This window comes from Camarhynchus parvulus, chromosome 5, assembly GCF_901933205.1.
Source record: "Camarhynchus parvulus chromosome 5, STF_HiC, whole genome shotgun sequence".
NCBI classification, from domain to species: domain Eukaryota; kingdom Metazoa; phylum Chordata; class Aves; order Passeriformes; family Thraupidae; genus Camarhynchus; species Camarhynchus parvulus.
In genome coordinates, this window is record NC_044575.1 from 4228475 (window position 1) to 4252921 (window position 24447).

Sequence of the window (24447 nt, forward strand, 5' to 3'; positions counted from 1 at the left end):
CCGTGCTGGAACACGGAGCAACCCCGCCGCCTCCTGCGGGGCCATGGCTGAGGGACGGAGCCGTGGCTGAGGGACGGGGCGATGGCTGAGGCACGGGGGCGGTGGCTGAGGCACGGCGGCGGTGGCTGAGGCACGGGGGCGACGGCTGAGGGACGGGGGCGACGGCTGAGGGACGGGGCCATGGCCGAGGGACAGTCCCGCCGTCCCTCTGTCCCCCTGCCCCGCTCTCCCGCAAGATGGCGCCGGCCCGGCCCCTCAGCGCGGCCGCGGCCGGAGGCTGCGCCAGGGGGCGCGCGCGGCCCCGCTCCGTCCCCGCCGCCGGAAGCGGCGCGCGCGGGGCGGCGGCGGGACATGGATCCTGAGGAGGAGGAGATGCCCGAACTGTCCGACGGCGAGGGCGCCTGGGACGAGGAGGAGGAGGAGGAGGGGGAGGAGGAAGGCGCTGCCGTGGCCCAGCAGACCCGCTGCCTCTTCTGCGACAGGTGGGGGGACGGGGAGCGTGGGGCCCCGTGAGGAGCGCACTGCTCTGGGTGCGCTGCGCTGCGCTACGAGCGCCTGGGCTCGGCCCGGCCCGCGGGATCGGGAATCGGGAATCGCTGCTTTGTGGCCTCTCTGTGTAGCGTGCTGATCGCATACACGGCTCTGTGGAGCCAAGCGTGTGTTAGATTCGGATTGAAGGAGGGAGTAGCGTGGTAATCCCCTTCCCTCGTGCTGAAGCAGCGTGGAGGCTCTTCTTTTCTTTTTCGTCTTTTCCCCATGGCCAGTATCGAGGTGAGAGTTTTTGTTTCGATGCAGCCGATCAAACTGCCCCTCCGACCTTGTGTTGGTGTGGTATTTAGATCTCAGGTTTAACGCAGGCTTTGCTCTCACTGTTTGGAAGTTAACAGGACCTGTGGTTTTGTTAAACAAAATTTTTGTGTTCGTTGGCTTTTGTTTCAAGATGTTTGACAAACTAGGTAAAAGCTTTGTGAGGCATGTGAGCCAGTGCTTGATCATCCTTTCTCAAAGGCAGGAAATTGCCCAGTAAGTCAGAACAGAGCATGTAGCACTCATAAGTTAGAACTTAATGTGTCAGTATTGCATATTTAATAGTTTGTTATTTACAGGTTGTTTAGTTCTGCTGAAGCTGTGTTCTCCCACTGCAAAACAGAGCATCAGTTTGATGTTAGTGATGTGATCCAGAAACATGGTAAGTTTTTTGCATGATGTGTCGTTTCCTTTTGTGTATGAGTATCTCATTTTAAAATAAATTGCAAATATTAATTTGTTTATAACTGATCTCCTGGTTCGCAGTTGAAGCTTCCAAGATTGAATAAGATGAGCTATTGTAGAAAAATGCTTATACATTTTCTTTATGCTGGCTGCTTCCTGCATGCCTTTTCTACCAGTAAAGCTCTCAACCAGTGACGAAAGTGAGATTGATCTTTGCTGGCTTGTGCTGATTCCTCACTGCCTACTTGATTGACCTGAATCAGTCACTACATGATTAATCTGATCTGATCTGATCTGCTGGGAGCTCTTGCCTGACCAGTGATGCTGTTGTTGGGCTCAGTATTTAGCAGAGCCCCATGGCTTGTGTCCTTCAGGTGATCACAGGAAGGCTTTCCCTCCCATGTCTGTTAAATTCTTTTTAGTCAAATTTAAGGTTGGCTGTCACTTGAAGCAGTCATTATATATCCTGTGGTCTAGTCTGGTCTGTTTTCTGTCTAAAATCCAAGAAAAAGTATTTTGGGTTTATCTTTGCTGTTCCTGGGGAGGGAACACAGTTAAACTCCTATAACTTTTGCCAAGGTGGCAATTTTAAATCAATATTTGTAGGTATTCTTGGTAAGTAGCATCAGTTTACATTCTTTTAAGCAGAAAGCTAAGAATATGAACAGGGGAGCACAGCAGCCTAAAATGTCATCAGGGTAGCTGGTAGGACATAAGAGTGGCTGTCCTGATGTACTTGCTTGCCAAATGGATGAAATCCCTGCCCATAGTTCCCATTTGGATGTGTTCCATTCTTAAATTGTGGCAAATGTATTTGCCCTGAGGGTGAGGATTTCCTGGGTTAGTCCTAAAGAGAAGAAAAACACAGATGACAAACTTAAGATAGGAAGAGTGCACTAGGTAGTGGTGTACACCCAAGGGGAAGTTTGAAACAATTACCAATTGAACAGGTAGTTAGTATTCACATAACTGTAAAACATGTGGTCTTTTCTGTAATACAAATGCTCTCCATTTTTTTTTCCCACTCAGGACTCGATTTTTATGGATACATTAAACTAATAAACTTTATCAGATTAAAGGTAGGTGTGCCACCTACTTCTTCTGTGTTCTGGCTCTGGAGAATAGTGATGTGCTTTCAGTTTGCCCAAATCTAATAATTGCATGAGATTTTGTATTGAAGTTTTAAAAAAATAAGTCATGGGAATTAAAGTAGCTGTTGATCTGTTTATGTAGATACAAGGCTGTTTTAATTGTAAATATATTTAATTAATGTGAAATTTTATTTTCAGAAGAGGATGTTGAGATATGCTTAAAGCCTGTAGTATCATCTTGTTTTATTCAGGTTCTTTGGGCCTTTGACTCTGCTGTCTCACTTCAGAAATGGGTTCACTTCTCAAGAACTGAAGTTTTTCAGTTGTTGCGTGTGTGTTGATGTAAAAACCTTTCCTGAGGGTATGAGCTGGCCAGACCCCTACTTAGTAAGGACAATAGCTGATCCCTCAAGTTACAGAACTTAAAACTCTGCTAAAATTATACCTGAGTCAGGAAAGCTAATGGGAACCTACAGTTTTAAGATAGGCCTTCGTATATTTTGTGTGTCTTGTGACTTTGCTCCTTCATTATTCCCATAAAGTTTGGGTTAAAACTCAATACCATCTTATCTTACTAAGTAGTTTTTACTTCAGTCTTCAAATCTTAAATCCTCGAGTAGTTATTTAATGCATAACTGTATAGAGTAAGGCAGTTTTTGCCTTTCTGTACACAGAAAGGCAAAAACTGAAGTCCAAAACTGACTTCTCTTTTCTTAACCAAGTATTAACTGGATGGAAACAGGAGAGACAGTACAGTGTTTCTGACTTCTGTTGCTACAGCACTGGTCATGTAAGAACACCTGACAGGATTAGTATCTTGGATTTTTTGATTAGCCAAACACCTGAGTGAACTTGATTCCTGAGAGCAGTGCAATCCTGCAGGTATCCTTCAGTATCTGTCAATGTGCTGTACATTACTGCTTGCACAGAATTCCTTGATCCTGGAGCTGCCTGGGCTTTCCCAGGCTTTACTACAAAGCTCCTTCAATAATACCCTGCATATTTTACTGTGTGAAAGATTGCCTTGTTTTCTTGAGTGAAATTGAAGGGCTGGTGTTTTCAAAGAAACTTAGTGTACATGTTCTTCTCCTGTCTAGAAACCAACTGGAGCATATTTGAGTTCTCTCACCAGCCCACTGCCTTGGGAAGGAGAGGAATATTTGAAACCAGAACTTGAAGATGATCTCCTTCTTCAGTTTGGTAAATAACTGCTTCAGTATGACTCCTGCTTTGTAGGAGTAAATGTGGTATTGTCAGAGTTCATGACATGTGAAGCGTTGTCACTGTTACTCAATTTATGTATCTGAGAAAGTCCACATAGTAGTTATATCTAATTTAATTATATCTAAACCAAATGTCTCTTCTAGAAATAATCAAACACTGGTATTTAAGGAAGCCTGAATTCTGGATTTATTTGCCTTAACTTAGACCCTAGCATATTTTCTTCTTCTGCCTAGGCTTGTGTTTTGTAGTTAGCCCTGTCAAATTCAGTTGTGCCTTTTGTAAAACAACCAACTTGTACAAAGCATCCAAAGACAGAAATAGCATGAAGTGTTTGCATCTGCTGCAAACAGATCATAAACATGATTGGTAGGTATTCTTTTTCCTCCCTGTTTCATCAGACATAGAAGATCTTTGTGAACCTATAAAAGTTTTGCCTTCTAATGGCTTAAGTGACACCATGGTGCTCCTTGAACAATTAAAACACGCGGAACAGAGAGCCAGAGCTGCAGAAGCAGCCTTGGCTAGAGCACAGGATGATCTTCAGAAAATGAAGTAAGTGTCTCAACTAAAGTTTTGGGCTGTTTTTGTTTGATGTGTATTATATAAGATGTTCATGTTCAAAGACAAATAGAAGTTGAAGGAAGTAGTAGAATGTAACTATGAAATAAACCTTGGGGTGGGACTGTAGGTTTGACTTGTCTATTGTAGATGGTTAGTAAATGTCTTGTAGATGGTTGGTAAAAAATGCACAAAAACCTGCACAGATTGAAAGGACAAAGTATGCTTAGGAGAAGAGCTAAGCAAGCACATCACTCAGGTTTTTTTCTTCAGACTACTATTTGTTTTTGAGATACCTTTCTGTTAGTTCTTTAGATAGGCATTTAAGCACTGAGGATGCACACACAGGAGAAGAGAGAGAGACTGGCAAATTAAATACAGGACTCCAGAGATGTTCAGAGTTTGCTTCAAACAGTAGTTGTTAGTGGAGTTCATTTGCAGTTTGGAGAAACTCTCAGTGAAATTAATAAATCAGCTTTTTTCAGCTACTTTCATTTTTGGTATCAGATGAGGGTAGTAAGAATATACAGTCAGGACATCCTGTAGCTACTTCTAAGTCTTGAGGTCTGCATATGGGTTGATGATGCTCATGGATAACATGGAAATATAAACTTCATTTAAATCCCCTACAAGCATGAGATCACACTGACTGGGCACTGAGGAACTGAAATTATATTTAAGAGACCTGGAAAAATAATTCATGTTCTTTTGCATGAGAAGTTAATCAGAAAACCCTTGTATTGTAAAATACATTTGAGTGTTAGTTGTACATTTTGACAGTACACACTTGGAGCTACAGGTAACTAAGTACACCAGAATATTTAATGTATTCAAATCCCCTCAGCTGTGAACAATTATTTGTGTCAAAAAGGATCCATTTTGTCTTCAGGTGAGTTTGAATTTTGCACACAGTGCTTTTCTGGTGTCTCTGTGTACATTATGCTTAAATTGATCATGAACAGCAAGAATTAAAGAAATTTATCATTGTGCTTCAAAAACACACATTTTTGGGGGGTATTTTCTGTGTGTCTTTTTGCTTTTTTATGTTCCATTCATTTTCATTTAAAACAAAAAAACCCTTGCAGGTTATCAGTAGCAATTTCTTTTGAGCTCTCTAAACTTCAGTGAGGCTTACAGATTTTTTTTGAAGTAAGTATATCAAGTTATCTGCTCTTGTAAGAGGGAGCCTTTTATTTTTCTTTCTCAATGCAACCTCTTCAATTCAGCGGGGGTTGGCTGGCAGCAAAAACAGCCAGATGTAGATCTGATGAAGCAGCACAGTTTTAAATTATGGACAGATGAGTCAGTTGCATTGTAGTAGTCTAAATGCTGTAATTCAGTGGTTCATGCTGGAGGTTATTGCACAGAATATCGTCTGCTCCCTTTCAGGTAAACCTCTGTGAAATAACGACAGTAACATTTCTATAAATCAGATCACCTCTAGCCTTACATGTAACTTAGAGATTTAAGAGCACAGCTTGTTTATGCTGAGTTTTTTAGTCTGTCACCTCTTTAGAGGTGATGGCTTTTGTTTTTACTTATCTTTTTTCTTGATTAAGAAGCCAGCAGGACAGCTCTGTCTTTGGAATTTCTTTGGTGCTCATGTTGCGTGCATATATTAGTGGAACTATTGGCTTAAATAATTTTGAATTAAATAATTTAAATCTCACACAGTGCTAATTACACTTAACTGTATGTCACAGAATCCATTTTATGAAAGTTTCAAATTGTATCATGTAGATATTTGTATAAAAGTAAAGAAAATGCAAATACTGTGGTAAAGAGCAGTATTAAAAATAAGATCCAGATCATTTCTGTGTAAAAAAATACAGGAAGTTTCTGAAACTTAGAAAATTTCAATACAAAATCCCTTACCATATTCTCTTCCCTATCCAAACTAGCTGAGCAGGGAAGAAATTGAAATATCAGGAGTGAAATAGTATTTTTGGTTTTGTTCTTCTATAAGGAAGATATTGGTAATGAGATTGTTCCCTACAGTTTCTATATGTGAAGTTCCCATTTAAGAAAGTATGATTGCTGTTAAAGGTGAGTGTCAGAGGCTTTGAACTGGTCTAGGATGCAGCTTTTGTTGCTGTTGGACTGTAGACCCTGGAGGAATGTTGTCTGGCTGAAGTGTGTTTGCTTTTTCACTTCATTGTGGGTGTAGTATGATCTGCTTGTTAAGGTCTAATAGTGTTTTCATTATAAACCCCTTGATTTGTGTATTTTGTCATCAAACCTGCTTGAGGAATGAGAACATGGAATCACAGAATGGTTGAGTAGGAGGGACCTTAAAGCTCATCCAGTTCCAAACCCCCTGCCATGGGCAGGAACACCTCCCAGGTTGCACAGAGCCCCATCCAACCTCGCCTTGGACACTTCCAGGGATCCAGGGACATCCGCAGCTTCTCTGGGCAACCTGTGCCAGGGCCTCACTGCCCTCACAGTGAAAAATTTCATCCTAATATCCAGTCTAAACCTACAGTCTTTGAGTTTAAAAGCCATTTGTCCATGTCCAAAGTCCCTGTCCTTATTTCTTGTAGCCCTTTTAGGAACTAAGAGGCACAGTGGGTTCACCCTGGAGGCTTCTTTTCCCCAAGCTGAGCAATCCCAGCTCTCTCAGCCTTTCTTTATGTGTTGAAGGAGTGCAAGAGCAGGGAAAAGGGGAAATGAGCAGCATAAAATTCAAGTAACAAATTGAATTTTAAGCTCTTTTTCTTTTCACCCAAATGCCTCAGTTTTAAAATGCTTCCTTCTCCCTTCCAGTAGTCACCCAGTGTTGTGTGGGCTGCAGTTCTTGTGCTCTTTGTATTGAGTCCATATCTGCATTACACAGCCTGAAACACCTTGACACTGCAGTGCTGGCTTTTATACCAGCAAGTTCAAAATAGATACTTCTGCCTTAAAAATAGAAACTACCCCCCAGTATTTCACTGCTAATAGTTGCTTGCTGTCAGCAGAAAACTGGGCTTGCTGGGGGTGCTGCAGCAGCCGCGAGGAGCCTGCAGAGGGAGGATGTGCACACCTAAAGCTGCTGCCGTTGTTGCCCAGCCCCAGGGCAGCCTGGATTCATTCCTGTCTTCTCCCGAGCCCTTTCTCCCCCCCTGCCCAGCCTCCTTTTCATGGTCCCATAAACACGTCTCAAGGGTATATTTCAAATTGATTACAGACAATTTGCTCAGGACTTTGTGATGAACACAGATGTCAGGAGCAGCTCGTCATGCAGCGCCGTTGCAGACCTTCAGGAGGACGAGGATGGCGTTTACTTCAGCTCCTATGGGCATTATGGGATACACGAGGAGATGCTAAAGGTCAGAAAGTCATCGCCACTGCACCTTCCTGGGACTAAAGAGGAGAGGTGGAATGAAGTGGGCTGTGTGCCCATAAATATACTGCAGAGCAGCTGCATTTTTAACCCTTTCTGTCCAGGAGAGGTGTTTTGGTGGCACTTAGGCGAAGAGATCATTTTTCAGTTTTATTTCCTTTGTGTAAGCTCTGTTTACGGGAAGCGTTAGGAGCAGAAAATCATTCACAGTTATGCTTGATAGTACAATACATTGCCAAAAGCAGCTTTTTCCTGTTGTTTAAAACATGAAGGATAAAACATAATACAGACAGCAAATATTTTTCTTCAGTTTTACATTTTCCTTATAACTGAAATTTGTTAGGCAAGACCATTTCTCAAATATTGTGGTTTTCTCTTGCACTTTGTAAACAGAAAATGTTTACTTGTGCATGGTTCGGTGTATTGATAGCATGACAATGAACATGCTCATGTTCATGAACATGCTGGAGCAGTTCCTTTCATATGCTAAAGATTAAAAAAAGTTTATGCTCAAAACTTCTCTAAGGCAAACCTATGTATGCCCTTTTAACTTTAAAATAAGAAAAACAGCACAAAGCCCAACAGCTTAAAATTAAATTGTAAATTAAAATGTCTTAATGCTTCCTTTCAGAGAAAATGTCATAGTTGTGAGAGTTATAAGCAGTTTTATCATTTTAAGGCATAAATAAATAAAAATTCCTGTCTAAATTCAAGGCAGAATACAGAGCTGCAAAGTGAATTTGTGCCTGCAGCTGGCATATAAAGCTTTCAGCTTTGTAAAGCATTTAGTGGCCCCAATGCAGAAATACACATGAATATGTGTTAAGAGTAGTGTGGCTGTGAGGTTATTATTAAGGGGAGGAGATTTTACAGAAGCTCAGGGATGGCTGCAGAACTAGAAGAATGTTTTTGAAATGTATGGTCTGTAGAAATACAACAGAAATGTAACTTGAAGATAAATAAAAAGATAGGTGTTTGGTTTTACAGCTGTATAAAGCTGTCATTTGAGATAATGTAGGTATAGGATGAGGAAGCCTTTCTGTTGGCAAATAAAGTTTACAGTAAATCTGCATCTCTGCACAAGGAGATTGGTACAAATTGTGTTTTACTGATTTAAGGGTAATTTTGTCAGAATGCTTTTAAGAAGACTTTTGACTTTCCAAAACATAGGAAAAGGATTACTTTTATTGTGTGCACATTGAAATTTTTTCTTTATGCAAGGCATTGACTTTGATTTTTTTTCCCCTTTTACCTTATTTACATAAACATACTGGCTTACTACATGAACATTTTTAAGAAAACAGTCTTGTTGTCTGAATTGTAAGCCCATTTCTGAAACTGTTCCATCTTGAAACCTTTTTTGTCCATATGCCTGGTTGGTAAGACAAAATTTCAATTTGGAGTATTTTTCTGCGAATACTTGAGAGGTGGAGCAAGAATAGTGTTACTTCACACTTGCCGAGTCACTGGTGTTTCCCTTACTCTACCTTTTTGTTTGAGAATTTCTTGGCTGCCGTCTTAATAATTTTTTTCACCATTTTACTTAAACCAAGAAAGCATTACATGGAAAAGTTGAGTGGAGAAGGGGATTGGTGAATAGAGTCCCAAAGTGCTTGGCTGTGGCTTCAGCTGCTTTGAGTTGGGGCAGTGCTGAAGCCATGTGAGGGGCAGGCTGCAAGGCTGAAAGCTTTCCAGCTGGCTGCTTTCTCAATTGATTATTTATTTTTACACTTTTTTGGTCCTCCCAGCAAATCCTAATATATACTGCAGTAGAGGTGAAGTACTAAAAATAGTTGCTCTGAACATCATAGCAAACCAATATGGTTTTAAAGAGTCATGGTTCTGTTATTAATATTAATTATGCAGGATTTTAAAGCAGCATTTTCTAAAATAAACCCCAGCTGCTTGTTTGGGTTGTGTGTGTGATTGTACTTAGAGCTGGATTTTAGGATTTTCAAGCCTCAAAATAATTTTTTGTGTCCAAAATTTTTATTATCATAAAAATGTTCTTGTCACTCTTTTTGATCTTGTTCTTTTATTAAAATAGACTTTGTTCTTTCTCACTGTAGAAAATTTCTGTTTATCTGTTATTTGTAGAAATTCTTAACTTGCTGTAGTAGAAAAATCCTCTAGATTTAATAAAAGTACTGGGATTTTATACTTCAGCATTTTTTACACTAGACAAAAAATTGCTGATTTTTTTGTCTGTAACACTTGAACTGTGACAGCAACTCCAAAACCTATACTTGGCTGTCAATTTGTGTACCTGCTGATGCATGTTAAGAGAATCAATGTTTTAATAGATTACCTTGCTGGTAAACTGAGCTATGCTGTGGGCTTTTTTGTTGTAGGCCTGAAAATATTGCAGCTTCTCTGGCCCTGTTGTATTTCAATCAAACTTATTTTCTGTGTTGGACTTTCATCAAATGGGCTGTATAGCTTTAACTACTAGCTTGTCATCAGGATTGCAAATCTGCAACTTGTTCAGAAGTAAAACCAAGTTAATGTGATGCATAACTTTTTTTTTTTTTTACAGAAATCTCCATGTCACAGGGGTGTCAGAGAACAAAATGATACAAAACATTTTATGAGCATGTGATTCAAATTTTCACAATTTTCTATTTAAGTTGGTGTAATATTGTCACTCTATTACTGCTGTTCCTTGTTAGTGATGAACAGGTATTAAGATCTTTGAAACATTCAAAAGAAAAGGCAGAATCAGGAAACCATAAAATAGTTCCTTATTTTTCCTCCAGCTGAGGCAGCTGGCTTCATTTGCTGCAGTAAATTCTGCAATATTATCATACAGAAGTGTCATGATTGTAGTGCCCATGTAAGTACAGTATGTGCAAAGCATCTGTAGGCCAAGTTGAAAAGCAAGTTGTTCAGCATTTTTGAATTTTATGCTGTACCTAAGTAAAAAAAGTGAACCCTCTTTGTTCTTTGACTGCTAGGATAAAGTCCGCACGGAGAGCTATCGTGACTTCATCTATCAAAACCCACATATCTTCAAGGACAAGGTGGGTACAACTGCTCAGAAGATCCAGTAATTTCTGGGGTTTATTTTGTCTCAAATGGTAGAAAAGCTGCAGGTTAGCTACTCTGTAGCTCTGGGAATGGAGATTCCAGTGCCAGGATTTGATCTGATGCGCTCCGGCTGTATGAGGTGGTGGAGAGCTGCTGGAGGGTGCAGCGTGCTGATAAGAGCAGTGCTGATCTCTATTGTCATTGTGCTGTGTGCCGTGGCAGGGAGCTCATTAATTATCTTGGCGGGGTGAAGTTGAGCCTCTCTTGTCGAGGATATTAGGTGCAATCTCTCTGAGGGCTCTTTACCAGGATTAAGTGAATTTCTATGTATGCCTGATACAGTAAAAACGTCCTGGAAGCCCTGTGTAATTAGGGCTGGGAAAGAATTCACGTGGAACTGATTTTTTTTGAATTCGTGCTGTTTTGTGTCTCCAGACTGGGTGGTTATTGTTAAAGGGCTTGGAACTGTGAGCTAGTACTTCATTTGCAGTGTGGAGGGATTTCAGTGATAGGATCTTACAGTGCTTATGACCCCTGTACAGTAATAATCCTCTTGTCTTTTGTATTTCTGCTGGCTGTTTCTAATGAGTTTGTTGTGTATTGAGCTTATAGAACCATAGGATGGTTTGGGTTGGAAGGGGCCTGCAGGATCATGCAGTTCCAATCCTTCTGCCCTAGGTAGGGACACTTTCCACTAGACCAGGTTGCTCAGAGTCCCATCCAACCTGTCCTTGAATGTTTTTTTTCAGGGGTGGGGCATTCACACCTTCTCTAGGCAACCTGTGCTGGGGCCTCACCACCCTCACAAGGAAGCATTTTTTCCTAGTATCCTATCTAAGCCTACTCTCTCATTTAAATTCATTCCCCCTTATTCTGTCACTCTAGGTCCTTGTAGAGAGTCTCTCTTCATCTTTCTTTTAGGCTCTTTTCAGGTACTGAAAGGCAACAGTTAGGTCACCCCAAAGCCCTCTCTTTTCCAGGCTGAACAATCCCAATCCTCTGAGCCTTCCTTTGTAGGAGAGGTGAGAGAGAAATTCTGTCCTGACAGAATGCATTTCCGTGTTTGATAGGGCCTATTCCTTGTATGTCTTACCTTAGTTTTCAATTGGCAACTATAGCAGAAAAAAAAAGTAAATAATTCCCTTCCCTTTTTTGCCTCAATTCATGTCACAAGCCTGTTTCTACTAAACATTTCTAAACTCTTTGATTATAGTGAGAGAACAAGCAAAAGTGTCATAGAATTATGCCACCAGATGACTGCGTAGGTGGGCTGCTCATCCAACAAAGCAGAAAGATCAATAAAGGAAAGAAAACTTTCCCTAGAGAAATTTAGTTTTACATTTTAGCCCCTAAAATTGATAACTGCAGGTTTTTGCAGGTTAAGACTGATCTGAAGTTACACAAAATGTGAGGCCTTGTGGAACAGTAATTTTTCATGATTGATAGTGTGTCTCCTGTGCTGTATGGACACTCTGGGAACATTCAAAACAAAACATGGAGTAACTGTTAGAGTCAAAGATGCTTCAGCCCCAGGAGTAGATACCCATGCTCAGGAAACAGCTTAGGCACTGTGTGTGCTTACTCTGGTGTAAAAGCATTCAGCTGCTCTGAAGAAAAGCTCAAGTATCCCAACATACACAAACTGATTTCTGAACGTGTTTTTTGCAGCAGTTTATTGATCAAGGTTACCTCAAATTCATGGTGCATGCAAACCCATCATGGTGAAAGACAGAGTCTCAATTGCTTTGAGTTCCCAGTATCCCCCACCCATGTGATGTGACCAGTGTCCTGCTTAACTTGTGTGTCTGGCCAAATGATGCAGCTTTCTCTTGGTACATTGCTATGGAGAATAAATGAAGTTTTCTGCAGAAATCTGGCTCGAAGTGACATCTGTTAAAGGCTTCTGCTGAAGGAGCTGTGTAGGATACTTTGTTAAACTTAATGTATTGTATAATGCTCTCAGGACTATACTAATGAGTGTCAATTCCAAAGACTGTTTTCCCTATAATTTTAATAACAATTCAAAAAAACTGAGGAAAATGTCTGTTACTGCATTTCTTAGAACTCTCTTATGGTATTCCTCCCTGGAAAATACATACTAATGCTTTTTGGTTTTTTTCTGAGTGGACTATTATGAGGTAGTTTGGGAGGGGCTTGTTCAAACAGTTGAATTTTTATATTCACTTTTGATGCAAGTCTGCATCCTAACCTTTAGGATACTAAAGAGGTGTGATTGTATGGTGATAGATGATAACAGAGTGTCTAGGTTTGTTTATTATGCATATTTTATTCAGAATCAGCCAATTTGTTTGTTCTGTCTCAGCTTTCAAAATAAATTATTGAAACTGGAACAAATCCTGCTTGCTGCCTTTGTTTTCAACCTGTCAAATGTATTTGAGATGAGAATGGGACAATTCAGGTTACCTGGTAGGAGTAATGGAGGTGGCTGTACTCAGTAAAAGGAAATGTGGTCCATTTTACAATGAGAGTATTTTTGAGTGGAAAAATAATTTAGTAAAGCACTGTTGCCATGCGTAGTTTTCATTGTAAGACTGAAATCTGAGGCAAGCATCAGTGCCATATTCAGGGAATAAAATAAACTTTTAAACTACTGTCCTACTAAGAGTTCATTGAAGAAATGAATTTAGTTGGCCAAAGTCCCTGGCCTCCTGTTTTTCTGAGTTTAAAGTAGGATATTGCTGAAAGCAGGATATCAGTTTTGCTCAGACTGCAGAGGAGGATGTGAAGCTGCAGTGTGTTGTGCTGTAGTGAAATCACCTGTGCAGCTGCTCAGGACTTTGCTGAGAGGCCATATGTGATCACTGCAAGAACATGTGGGCTGTAGACCCTTGTCCTTAGGCTAATTGATGATCACTCTGCTTGTCTTTCCCTTCCTCACACGTATTCCAGCTTGTCTGTTTTCCCTCCAGTGCCACTTTTCCATCCCATCCCCTGCCTAAGGCTAGATGAGTTCCATCTGGGTTTTTAAGTGACAGGGCAGCTGTCCAACATGGTGTCTGTTTTGATTTTTTTCCAATTTGTGGTGATTGCTCTCTTTCATGCAACTGTACATCAAGATGATTCTTTCACAGTGGTTTATTTTTGGCTGTGACTTCCAGCTGTCATGGCTCAGTGATTTTGTTAACTACCATAGGTGAAATGTTAGGTGATGTTGGAGGGTGTGAGATTTCAGCAGCTGCAAGAATATTGATTTTTATTTTTTATTCCTGTCTCCAGCAGATTCACAGTTTAGGGATTTCTCTCATTTCCAAGTTGTAGAGTTGACTCCTTTTGAAACATAGCTACGAAAGAGTTGCAGGTGGAACATGTAACTGTATCAACAACTTCCCTTTGCGCAAGCCGCTGTAAAAGGCCATAGTGCTGATGGTTTTTAGTCTGTTTCCAGGTTTTAAGTGGCTCTACAGAGACAGGTGGTAGTCAGTGCTCCAGTCACTGCTTCCCAGACCACCACAGCAGCAGCTCCCTTACTGTGTACTGCTGAGGATGAACAGCTGGATTTGTTCATGCTGGCTTCAGGATCATTGTTCTGTATCCATCCTCAGAATGTACAGAATTGTATACAAGGAAGGCAGGCAGACGTGAGGTGCAGAGCATCCCAGTATTTGCTTGGCTGCTCTTGGTCAGGTGAAATGCAGAGGTTTTCTTACACCAAAGCGAGAGTGATCAGTAGATGATAAGCTGGAAAGTGTATCAGCAGCAGGGTGCATTATTGCTTTATTTTTTTGTATTTTTTAAAATATTTTGCAAAATAGGATTATAGTTCTCAAATATGTGAGCGATTTGATGCCTTCTTTGGAAAACTGTTTAATGTGATGAAAACTGTGAGGGTAGGCTTAACAGCACTCTGTGCTGTGAGGAGAAAGAGACAGTGAAATCAGTTTTTCTTTCTAACAAATTCTTGCTGTGACTGGTAATTCTGACTCAGTGTTCCTGTTAACTTAAGTACTTTCATTTTAGGTCTTATGTATGGGAAGGTAAGTTCTTTCTTTAGAGTTCTGATTCTGTTCATGCTTTAAAGCTGTACATGAGATGAGTGGCTCTACGTAGTGTTTAGAAAACTTGTTTTGATTTTCAGACTATAGAACATTTTTGGGTTTAGTGCTGTGAGTTTTTTAACACCATTAGTAAAGCTTAGCTGTATCAGATATGAGTCTAACAATAAGACCATTGATGATCTGGCCAATGCAATAAAATACACCCTCAGAATCTCCAGAGGTGCCTTTCAGCCCCAATAATTTTGTGAAAACATCAAGCCTGGAACTCAGTTTAAAATCTACTGTAACATAATCATTAGGTTTCAGCTGTTGAGAATTTCCAGCAGTTACAAGAAATACATTGTTACGATAGCAAGGTCTGAAAAATGCTACTTAGTAAAATGTCTGTGAAGCTTAAAACTGCTGGCAGCTCAACTCCACTTAGTCATAAATTCAGTACTCTTTTCCTAGTTGCTTCACATTTTTAAACTTTTCAGTCTTCCTGTAGTAGCTGATATGTGATATACAAAACCCCATGCATTTCCATGGATCTTATGGCATACTTTTTCCAGCTGTAGAGGTGAAATTCACTCTTTCATGAAAACCCTAGGGATTCCATCTTAACTGGATTTTTTTTCACTCTATTTTGATTATAAATAATGCTAAACAGAAAATATTTCCAGGTGTTAAAACTGTGACCATTTTAAAATTTAGTCATCTTGAGCCATAGCTGTTTTGAGGCAGTGTGACCATGTCTGGCAGAGAATTCCTAAATAAAGTTTCTGAATAGACTTTTAATTAAAAACTGCAGATAGAATATGTTTTCTCAGTTCAGTTATTAGTGATTCAATGATTAAAATTGCTCAGGCTATAATTTCCTTTTTTTTCTCTTCATGTAACACTTTAGATGTTTCCCACATAATTGCTTGCTGCTGTTTCCCATGGGACTGGGTTAATCTGCAGCTGGAATTAGTGGGCTTCATTGTCTGCCTGGAAAAGGTGATAGAGTGGGAGTTAGAGCTGCAGTTTGACTTGGATGTCTCTGCATGTAGCAGTAAGACTTTATGCCTTCTGTTGGAATATCCGTCTCACTGATGTAGAAAGAAGTGTAGAAAAATCATAGCAAGGAAAATAAGATTGTTTTGCTTTCATTTATTCCTTTCAGGTGGTTTTGGATGTTGGCTGTGGTACTGGAATTCTCTCCATGTTTGCTGCCAAAGCAGGTGCCAAGAAAGTGATTGGAGTTGACCAATCTGAAATCATATATCAGGCCATGGACATCATTAGGTAGGAGAAGTTGCGGTTGTTAGTTTTCTGTTTCTTTATAGGAATTTAAAATAATTTCTATAATTTGTCTGTGTTACAGAAAATAAAAGGCCTACCCTGTCAACTGCTCTCCCCTAATTCAGCAGCGCTGAGCGTGCATCTTGTCCAGTTAGGTCTCTAAAGGTGTTCATTAGTATCAGAACTAGCACTGAGCCCTGAGGGACACCTCTGGTACCTGGCTACCAGTTAGGATTTGTACTCCTCCTCTCAACTCTTGGACCTCATGGTCTGGAGCCATCTCCTAGTTCATTTATCCACTCCACATGTCACTAATTTGTCTGTGGAGGATATTTATGGAGGCCGAGCGTGTGTAACAATCAAGCAATGACATCTGAAGACTTACAAAGGATTTCCTAGGATGAGGTAGGAGGAGTGTAATGTCCGTGTGCACTGTTGATAGCTGAAGACTCTATGTTTTTTCATTTAGGATGATTTTATAAGAGCAACTGTGAGAATAAAATCCAGGTAGATACTGAAGAATTTGGGAGTGAAGTAATGTTGTCTGTGGGGAATTTGTTAGGTACCACTCACAGATTGATGGTGCAGCACTGCACACTTGGATGCTGTAAAATTACTCAGATATCTGCTTGAGAAAAGCACCATGTTAAACCTTAAGTGCATGTTTGACTAAAATGCTTCTCTGGCACAAGAACTCATTCCTTAAAGAGAACCTTTCCTCTTAGTTCCTGACATCTTCAGAATGGTTGCAGATGTGAAATAGTGTTTTATATCTAATGTGCTAGATTACAAATTTAGGGCTGTTTTAACTTTCAACAAGTGCATAAAGTCTTTTGAGTGTTATTTATACTTAGGGGAGAGCAGAAGTAACAGTCAGTATGTGTTATTCTTTGGGGAGGAGAAGGGCAGGCCTCTAAGAAAAGCAATGAATCAAAACTCTTAAGAGTGATGAATTGCCAGTTGAAGTATGCAGCAAATAATCAGTAAGGCTGCACATTTAGAGGTACTTTCTCCTATACAAGGTGCAATTCACATTGAAGTCTGCAGTTCACATCCAAATAATTTATATTTGTCTGTTTGAAGCTATTTTTCCTAAAGGAATAAAGCTGACAAAGTTGCAGTGGAATAACAAATATTTATTGGAACACTAAACAACTCTGTAGCTTAAAAAATGACTGTTGGGGCACACTTCCACCTGTGATTCAAGTGTGTGCTCAACACTTTTGTCCTTCCCAGAATTTAGGTTAATTTCTAGCATGCTAATTACTTGTAACAGTGCAGCCCATGTGTGTAAGTGAACCAGAATACATAGCCTGAGTAGCGTTAAAAATAAACTTACTTTAAACTAAATGATTGCCTTTTCTTTTTCTTGCTGTGAATAGTGCCTGTAAAATTTCTAGCACAGTGAATTACTTGATTTTTGTCATTCATCACTGTTAAGCTAAAATAGAAAGTTGGAATAGACTTCCTAAATAACATCTCAGTTTTTCCTACAATGTGTAAACTACATTGGTTGGTTTGGGTTTTTTTAAACATTATAATTGAAAACAAACATGTAGTGAATTAATCCTTTTCCTCTCTGTTGTTTTAAATCATGTCCTTGGATATGGTCATTTAAAAAGTTATCTTTAGATCTCTTTTAGTTCTTCTAAAATTATTGTTGTGGGTGGTAGCTCTTTAACATTCCTCACTTTGAACTTCTGATTTTACTTCTGTTTAGACCACTGAATATTATATTAGTAATGAACTGCTATCCTCTAACAGAAAACTGTCTTGTGTAGAGGATTTAATTTGTCTTTGCAGCAGCCCAAGTGTTCAGGGAGCCCTTTGACCTTTTCCTTTCCCTCCCTTCATAGTGATCATTCTTCCATTGTCTCTTGGATTGAATTTTTAATGTCATTACTGGTCTGCATTGAAAGCCAGACAGAATGTAAGAGTAAGATATCAGGAGAGGGAGGGAAGGGCCAGAGATAAGAACTGCAGTGGGAAGATAAATTTCTGTGATGAGAAGACTTTTCTGCCCTCTGTAACAACAGCCATGGTGATAAAGATAAGTGCAAGAAAGACTAATATTAGTTTGCCAAGAAGAAAAGCAGTACATTTCAAGCATTTACACACTTACTAGTTTCACCATCATGCAGTTCTTGTTTCAAATGCCGTAGTCCTGTCCCAGTCCCTCCCTCCTTACGCAGGATGCTTGTACCATGACGTGCATGTGAGCTAATCCCTGATCACTGCAGGTACTGAACATTGCAGGTGCTTTTGCCCAAATCCCAATGGGGAGGGTGCCTTTACTGTGCAATAACTGTAGTACTGATTTAGAGGGAAGCTCTGTTCTCAGTGACTTTGCAGCTGGTTTGGTTAAATAAAAAACCGAGTCATGCAAAACAGCTTTGTAAGGAAGTTAATTTCCACTGGCATCCTGGTGTGGTGAGTAGGCTCTGATTGCTGTGGAGGTCAGAGGAGGAGAAATGGAAACAAGCAACTTCTAAATAAAGAGGAGCAGCAGTTTTAAATTGTCTTCTTCCCTGTTTTCCTGGTTTCTAAAGCTTGCCTATTTGCATGCATGGCACGTTGGAGGTATACAGAGGTACTGCCTGCCATCTTCTCCCAGCACTAAATCTGCTGCAATTTTTAGCTACTTGGAAATGTTCCCTCTGAAATAAAACTGAGGAATAGTACATTCTAGTGCTTCTTGATTAGTTAAACCAAAAAGTTTGTGAAGGGGAGAATGTGAAATATAGATGTCAGTATGGTTCTCTTGACAGCATAAATTGGAAATATAAGCTAATTTGTTTATGTTTTGACTTGCAGATTAAATAAACTTGAAAATATTATTACATTAGTCAAAGGAAGAATTGAGGAAGTTGATCTGCCATTGGAAAAAGTGGATGTAATTATATCTGAGTGGATGGTAAGGTGCATGGCTATTCTTTTCAAGTTATTTCAGGAAAAAGATGTGTTTTATTTCATTTGAAAAGTTGGATTTCTTTAACCAAAGCATCTGTCATGATTTCAGTGGTGTCTTTGACAATGTGAGATGGGATGGCAGTCCTGATTATGTGGTACTTGAACACAATTCCTGGTGCCTCTTGCTCAAGCTCTTTCAAGTCAAGCTTCTCTAAGTACAGTTGAGCTGCTCAAGGTGCAGCAAGTTTCTGTTATGAAGTTGGTTTGGAAATCTATAAAGCACTAAGTCATACTGTTTTGGCTGCTCAGGTGAAAGCAATGGAGAAATACTGTATTAGTCATCTATCCAGCTCACTCTGATAGGTAAAATACCTTCAGTCTGCAAATTCAGCTGAGGACTCTCCTGACAGCGCAGGAAAGGTGATAAGGAGGGGAGATGCTGCCTCAGGAAATCTGCAAATACTGGGAGAGCTTGAAAACAATGTTGCCTTTCATTGCTGGGTTTCAGCATGGCAGTAAAAACACTGATTCAAAAGTACAAAAGAAGTGTGATGGACAGCAGTGTCTAAATGAGCCATCTCCTGGAATCCATTGGGTTTCAGCTGTTGGCTTGTTACCTTTTTTGTGTGGTGGCCAGTAACTGTTACACACCTGTCCTTGCTGCCTGCCATTAATCCTAATAAACAAATCTGTGTTACAAAACCCAGTGCCAGCCTGCGTTTCATAGTGACATAGGAATGCCTCTTGCCTATCAAAAATGTGGTAGGAAATGTCTCTTTGAACTGTTTTTTTGTGAACTACTGCTATTCGGTATCCTCATATCACAGGCCTTCAAGAAGCACTTCAAAGCCCAGGTTTTCTTCATGTTACTCCCAGCTGCTGGGACTTCAAAATTCCTTTCTGCCTGAAATTTAAGATCAGGAATGAAAGCTTATATTCAATGTTACTTGTTTCTTTGTGGGGTTTGTTTCTTTCTTTAACAAACTGTGGCTGTTCTGTTACATACAGTGGCCTTTGGTGGGGAGGTCAGGCACTCATCTGTGAATCCATGTGTATCGACCTGTTTTTCAGGGAAAGATGCAAATAAATTGGCTTGCCTTTTTTGTATATATTTGTTTAATATTGCATGTGTCAGGGAACTAGAAATTAGAAATCTACAGGTTTTTCCTCCACTGTGATGGATGTTATTTGAAGCATGAGCTTAATTTAGTGTTGAGGTCACTAGTTTCAAGGATAGTTTAAGCCATTGGCTTAAACCAGTGATTTAAAAATAGCACATTATGGTTGGTGATTTCTGACAGTATGGTGGCTTCACTAGAAATGTAATTATAGTTTTTTCAGAGAAACTTCTGATCAGCTGCCTAATATGTGCACCAAGATTAATGTTCCCAAAATCCCATTTCTCCTTCTGGAGCCCAAGATTTGGTTTGAAAGGGAACCTGGACAGGTGAGCTGAAGTCATGTTGTAAATCAGTGTCTCTAAGATGAACTAAAGGATTTCAGGACTCAGCTCTTGTAAGAAACAAAGTATTGAATGTTGGATATTTTTCTTTTGTGTGCTAATTTACCTTTTTTATGTCAAAATTACATAGCCATGTGCACTTCAGTTAATTAGGTATTGTAAATATTTCGGAGTGTTAGGATTTTTATAGGTTACTGCATGACAGAGATAAAGAGGACGATGCTGTGGAAGTAAGATTGATAGCTGGACAGGGTACACAATGTTCCAACACTGTCCAGAAAGGAACATTATGTTGTCTAATGCAGATGAAGATTTTTCTTTGTCTGGCTTTCTTGTGTGAATTTATTTTTTCATTTCCTTCCCTACATTATATAGTGTGAAATCAGTTCTTAATATGTGAGCATGAGAGTGAAAAAGAATTCAGTATATGTCAGATTTTGCGTCTTTATGCAGAGAATCTGTATGGACTGGCAGGAGAATTCTCATGCTTTTCTTTGTAACAAAAATATGGAAAGTTGCTGTTTCTGTTTAGAAAGCAAACTGCTTTTAGATTAGTGAATATCAAACCTTTGGTGGAGCCGTAGCTTTGTTTTGCTTGATACAGAATGCTACTTAAGACCAGTACACAATAAGCTTTTTTTTTGGTAGAGCTGTGTCTGGAACATCAGAAAATTAAAAACAAGTATGAGGCAGGAGAGAGGAAAAATACTGCATTCTCTCAGGATTGTTTTTAGATTAGGCTTTCTGAAAAAGCTGTCACATAGAGCAGTGTCTTGTAAAAGATACAGCATTGCATTATGAGCATCTCAGTGTGATGGTTTCTAATGATCATTTACTTAATTGCAGAAGTGACCTATGACTGCCACAAACTGCTTCTCTTATTCCCTCTCTTTAACAATTTATAAATTTGTTCCCTTAAATTATGGAAAAATGGGAGAAGTATCTTAAATATTACACAGTGGGCAGGTGTATGTGAGTGCATGTGCGTCTTTGTAGAAATTTGTATTTCAAATGCTTACTTACCATCTTCCAAAATAATAGTTGCCCAGTTTAAATTCCTCTGGATATGTTTTTTTCGTGTTCCAGGTTTAGGGGCTGAATGAAGAGCAGCTGTACCTTCAGTGGTTTTATTTAAGCCTGTGAAAGAAATTAGCAGTGAACATTTGTAACATTCTAAATTCAGCTTGTGACATCTGAAGTTTGTGTGTTTGACAATGTCAACATCAGACCAGGGCATTTCTGTGACTGTGTAAAATTGACTGTGACAATTCAACCCAGGGTGTAAAACACAGAGGAAGGCAGTGGGAGGTGTGAAGAGCTGTGAGGTGTTCTCTTGGTGTCCCAAAGGCAGGTTGCTGAAGATTGAGGGCTCCTTGGACTTCAGAGGCCCAGATAAAGCTGTTCAGGCTTTCACTGCAGAGACACTGCTTTTAGCAAAACTTCAGTGGAGTCTGCAGCCTGACCCAAAGGACTTCTTGTGTGCTGTGAGCCAGGAGCACAAGGGAGAGCAGTGGCTGAAGGGCCACTTCACCCAGTGAACCACATTGCCTTGAGAAAGAGTACAAGAATGGCCAGGGAGTAGTCTGTGCCAATAACCAAACAGATTCTCTAAGGAGAAAATCTGTCAGTTCTTGGAGAATGGGTGGATTTTATATAAAATACCACTGCTGACCTTGTTTTTGTGGAGGTTTCCATGTCCAGGACTGTTTGATGGTTTGTAGCAGGGCTGCAGCTTCTGATGCATCATTGTAAGAGCCTGAATGAGGGATGTGGGATTCCAGGGGCTCTCCAAAATGCAATTTATTGTATCCAAGAGTTACAGCAGTCCAGGGTCATGGGTGACAGAGCTGTGCCTACAGCTGTGAGCTCCAGCTGCACCCTTAGCTTAGGTCACATTGCATTATATACTTTTCTTTTGGTTACAATGCATTATATACTTTTCTTTGCTGAGCATCTTAATACAGAAGAACCAATCTATACCTTAACTTTTATCTATAGCCTATCATAACTGCTATAATTACCATATCATGTCACTATTCTCCAATCACTAACAGTTAGTACATTACAGTTTCAGCTAGAAGTTGTTTTTCAGTTTTCTTGCAGTGGAAAATTCTGAGATCTTTTTTCTACTTGCAGCATTTGCTGACTTGTTTGCCTGTGCTATCTTTCTGCTTGGTAAAAACATCTTGTTTTAGTTGGGTTTATCCTTTGCTCTAAGCCATAAAAACTCCTTCTAACTAACACACCCTTTGCCTCCTTGGTTATCCAGTAAGACTGGCTCAGCAATTCTTTTCTTCTATAGCAAAACTTGCTTCCATCTCTATTCCTTCATCAGACTCTACATTCAAAAATCTTTCTGCCAAGCATCCATATCTGTGAGATTTTCTTGTCAAGCTTTTATTCTTCCCAACACATCATCCTGCCTGCCTGCCTGCCTAGAGCTCTGATATGTGAAACCTTTAAAAACCTTAATTTGTGTAACTAAAGACTTGTATACCAGGCTCTCATATTTTGTTATTTGTCTGCTTGTATCATAAGTCACCTACAGATAAATCCCTTACTTCTTATTCAGGGTGTAGACTTACATGTATTCCTGGGCAGGAAAATATGACATACAAAAGTGACTGAATTATTGCTCCCATACTTAGGTAAAGTAATTGTAAACTTCATAGGCTGCTTATTGAAAAGATGAGTGCAGAAAAAAACAAAATGTATGCAATGTTTTTCTGGAATGTTCTTGCACAGCTGCATTTGTGTGCAGATTTTTCTTGCCATCAGTATTGTTTTTGCTTCCTTTCTCCAGCTAAAACTATAAAGCTAAAGGTTTATTCACTTGAAAATATCTGCATTTCTTGTTTGTAAAGGGGCTTTGCTATGAGGGACAGTTGCCTGAGATGGTTGTCTCCAATAGAATGTTAATGTACAGCATGGACTCATAAATTGGGTTTTTTAAATGCAGTGCTTTATGGTACTGAATATGCAGCAGAGTTACACAAGATAAAACTGGGAAAGAGATGGACTGTCAGATTAAAATACACTTAGGATACAACCCAGTACTTGTCTTTTAATCATGTCTTTGGTCAGATAGCTAATATTTTCTTTTTTCCTTTTTCTTCTCTTTCTTTGTGTTTCTTTCTCTTTTTTTAAAAGTAATTTTGAAAATACATGAGGATGGGCTGTGAGCAGAGGCATTCAAGATCTAGGGAAAAGACAAGGAAGTGAGCATGTCTGAAACACTGGAAACCATCTTCTCTCTCCTTGCTCCTTTCCCCTATTTCTGTGAGAGATACACAGTTATTTCCTTGCATGATTTTTTTTTGTCAACACAAGTAATGGGGATCACATTTCTGCTCTTCACATCTTCCCATTTGGTGTTCTTACTTTTAATGTTTTAAGGAAACAACAGGGTGTGCAGAATGACAAAGTCAAGCTGTGATACTGATATTTGTGAGCTTGCTCTGTCAGTAATGAATTTCTTCCTCTTTTTTTTTAAATTAAAATGTACATGAGAGATCAGCATGAGGGCAAACAGCATGTGGGGGATGGTGCTGCAGCAGAGGATGCTGAAGTGTTTATGTGTGGCTGCTGCTTGTCATTTAAGTGTGCTGCAGGTTTGGAGGGAATTTTGTCAAATAAATATTTTTTCATGGCATAGAGTGGGCCACATCAATTTTGTGCATTTGTTAATGCCAGACTAAATTTTGTGTTAGAGATCAGAATCTGTTGTCTCATCTGTGTTGTATACCTTCTGTACCGTCTTTACTGTGTAGGCCAGTGGAAATCTTGTAGTTGAAAACTTCAATTTAAGACAATAATGCACTTTTTTTTATACCACTGGGGATTAAAAAAGGTTAAGTTGACTCTCTGGGCCTGTGATTTGATAGCTGTTTTTCATGTCATTAAATGTTCAGGATTGGGCCTTACTGAATCTGGAGAACCAGACCACGTTCAGTAATGTTATAGAAAATAATAAAATGCATCTTTGATAGCAGGTGGAGGGGAAACTAAATGCTTATTCAAGTAGTTAACCAATGATTCCAAATTCTATCTTTACACAGGTTTTTTCAGCTGCAGCAGCAATTCTGCTGATTCTTGCTGTTTGTAAACATGCTAATCCACTTTTTGATGCTTTTAAAGAATTTAAACTCTTTTTCTCTATGAAGATTATCATGTAAATACTGAAACACTAAAGCTAAAAGAACTTGAATACTTACATTTTGATCAGTTCGTAAAATATTTTTATGTAGCTTTGAATTAAAGTGAAAATGAATAAGACAGTGCTGTAGTATATTTGAATATTAGGGAAATTGCAAGATATGAAGGCATCAAAGATCCGGGAGCCTTTTATAATTCTGTTAG

The 24447-nt window shown here is 39.5% G+C and overlaps 1 protein-coding gene across 1 annotated transcript in view; it reads left to right on the plus strand.

Annotated features, from left to right (window-relative positions):
- Positions 1-331: 331 nt before the first annotated feature.
- The window catches only part of PRMT3 (protein arginine methyltransferase 3), a 56987-nt gene continuing 32871 nt past the window's right edge, over positions 332-24447 (plus strand). The window contains exons 1-9 of the mRNA XM_030949164.1: positions 332-482; positions 1107-1189; positions 2242-2291; positions 3401-3503; positions 3926-4079; positions 7255-7396; positions 10365-10430; positions 15598-15719; positions 18531-18630. Coding sequence (XP_030805024.1) covers positions 352-482; positions 1107-1189; positions 2242-2291; positions 3401-3503; positions 3926-4079; positions 7255-7396; positions 10365-10430; positions 15598-15719; positions 18531-18630 — 951 coding nt within the window. The 5' untranslated portion in view covers positions 332-351. The remainder of the gene's footprint in view (positions 483-1106; positions 1190-2241; positions 2292-3400; positions 3504-3925; positions 4080-7254; positions 7397-10364; positions 10431-15597; positions 15720-18530; positions 18631-24447) is intronic.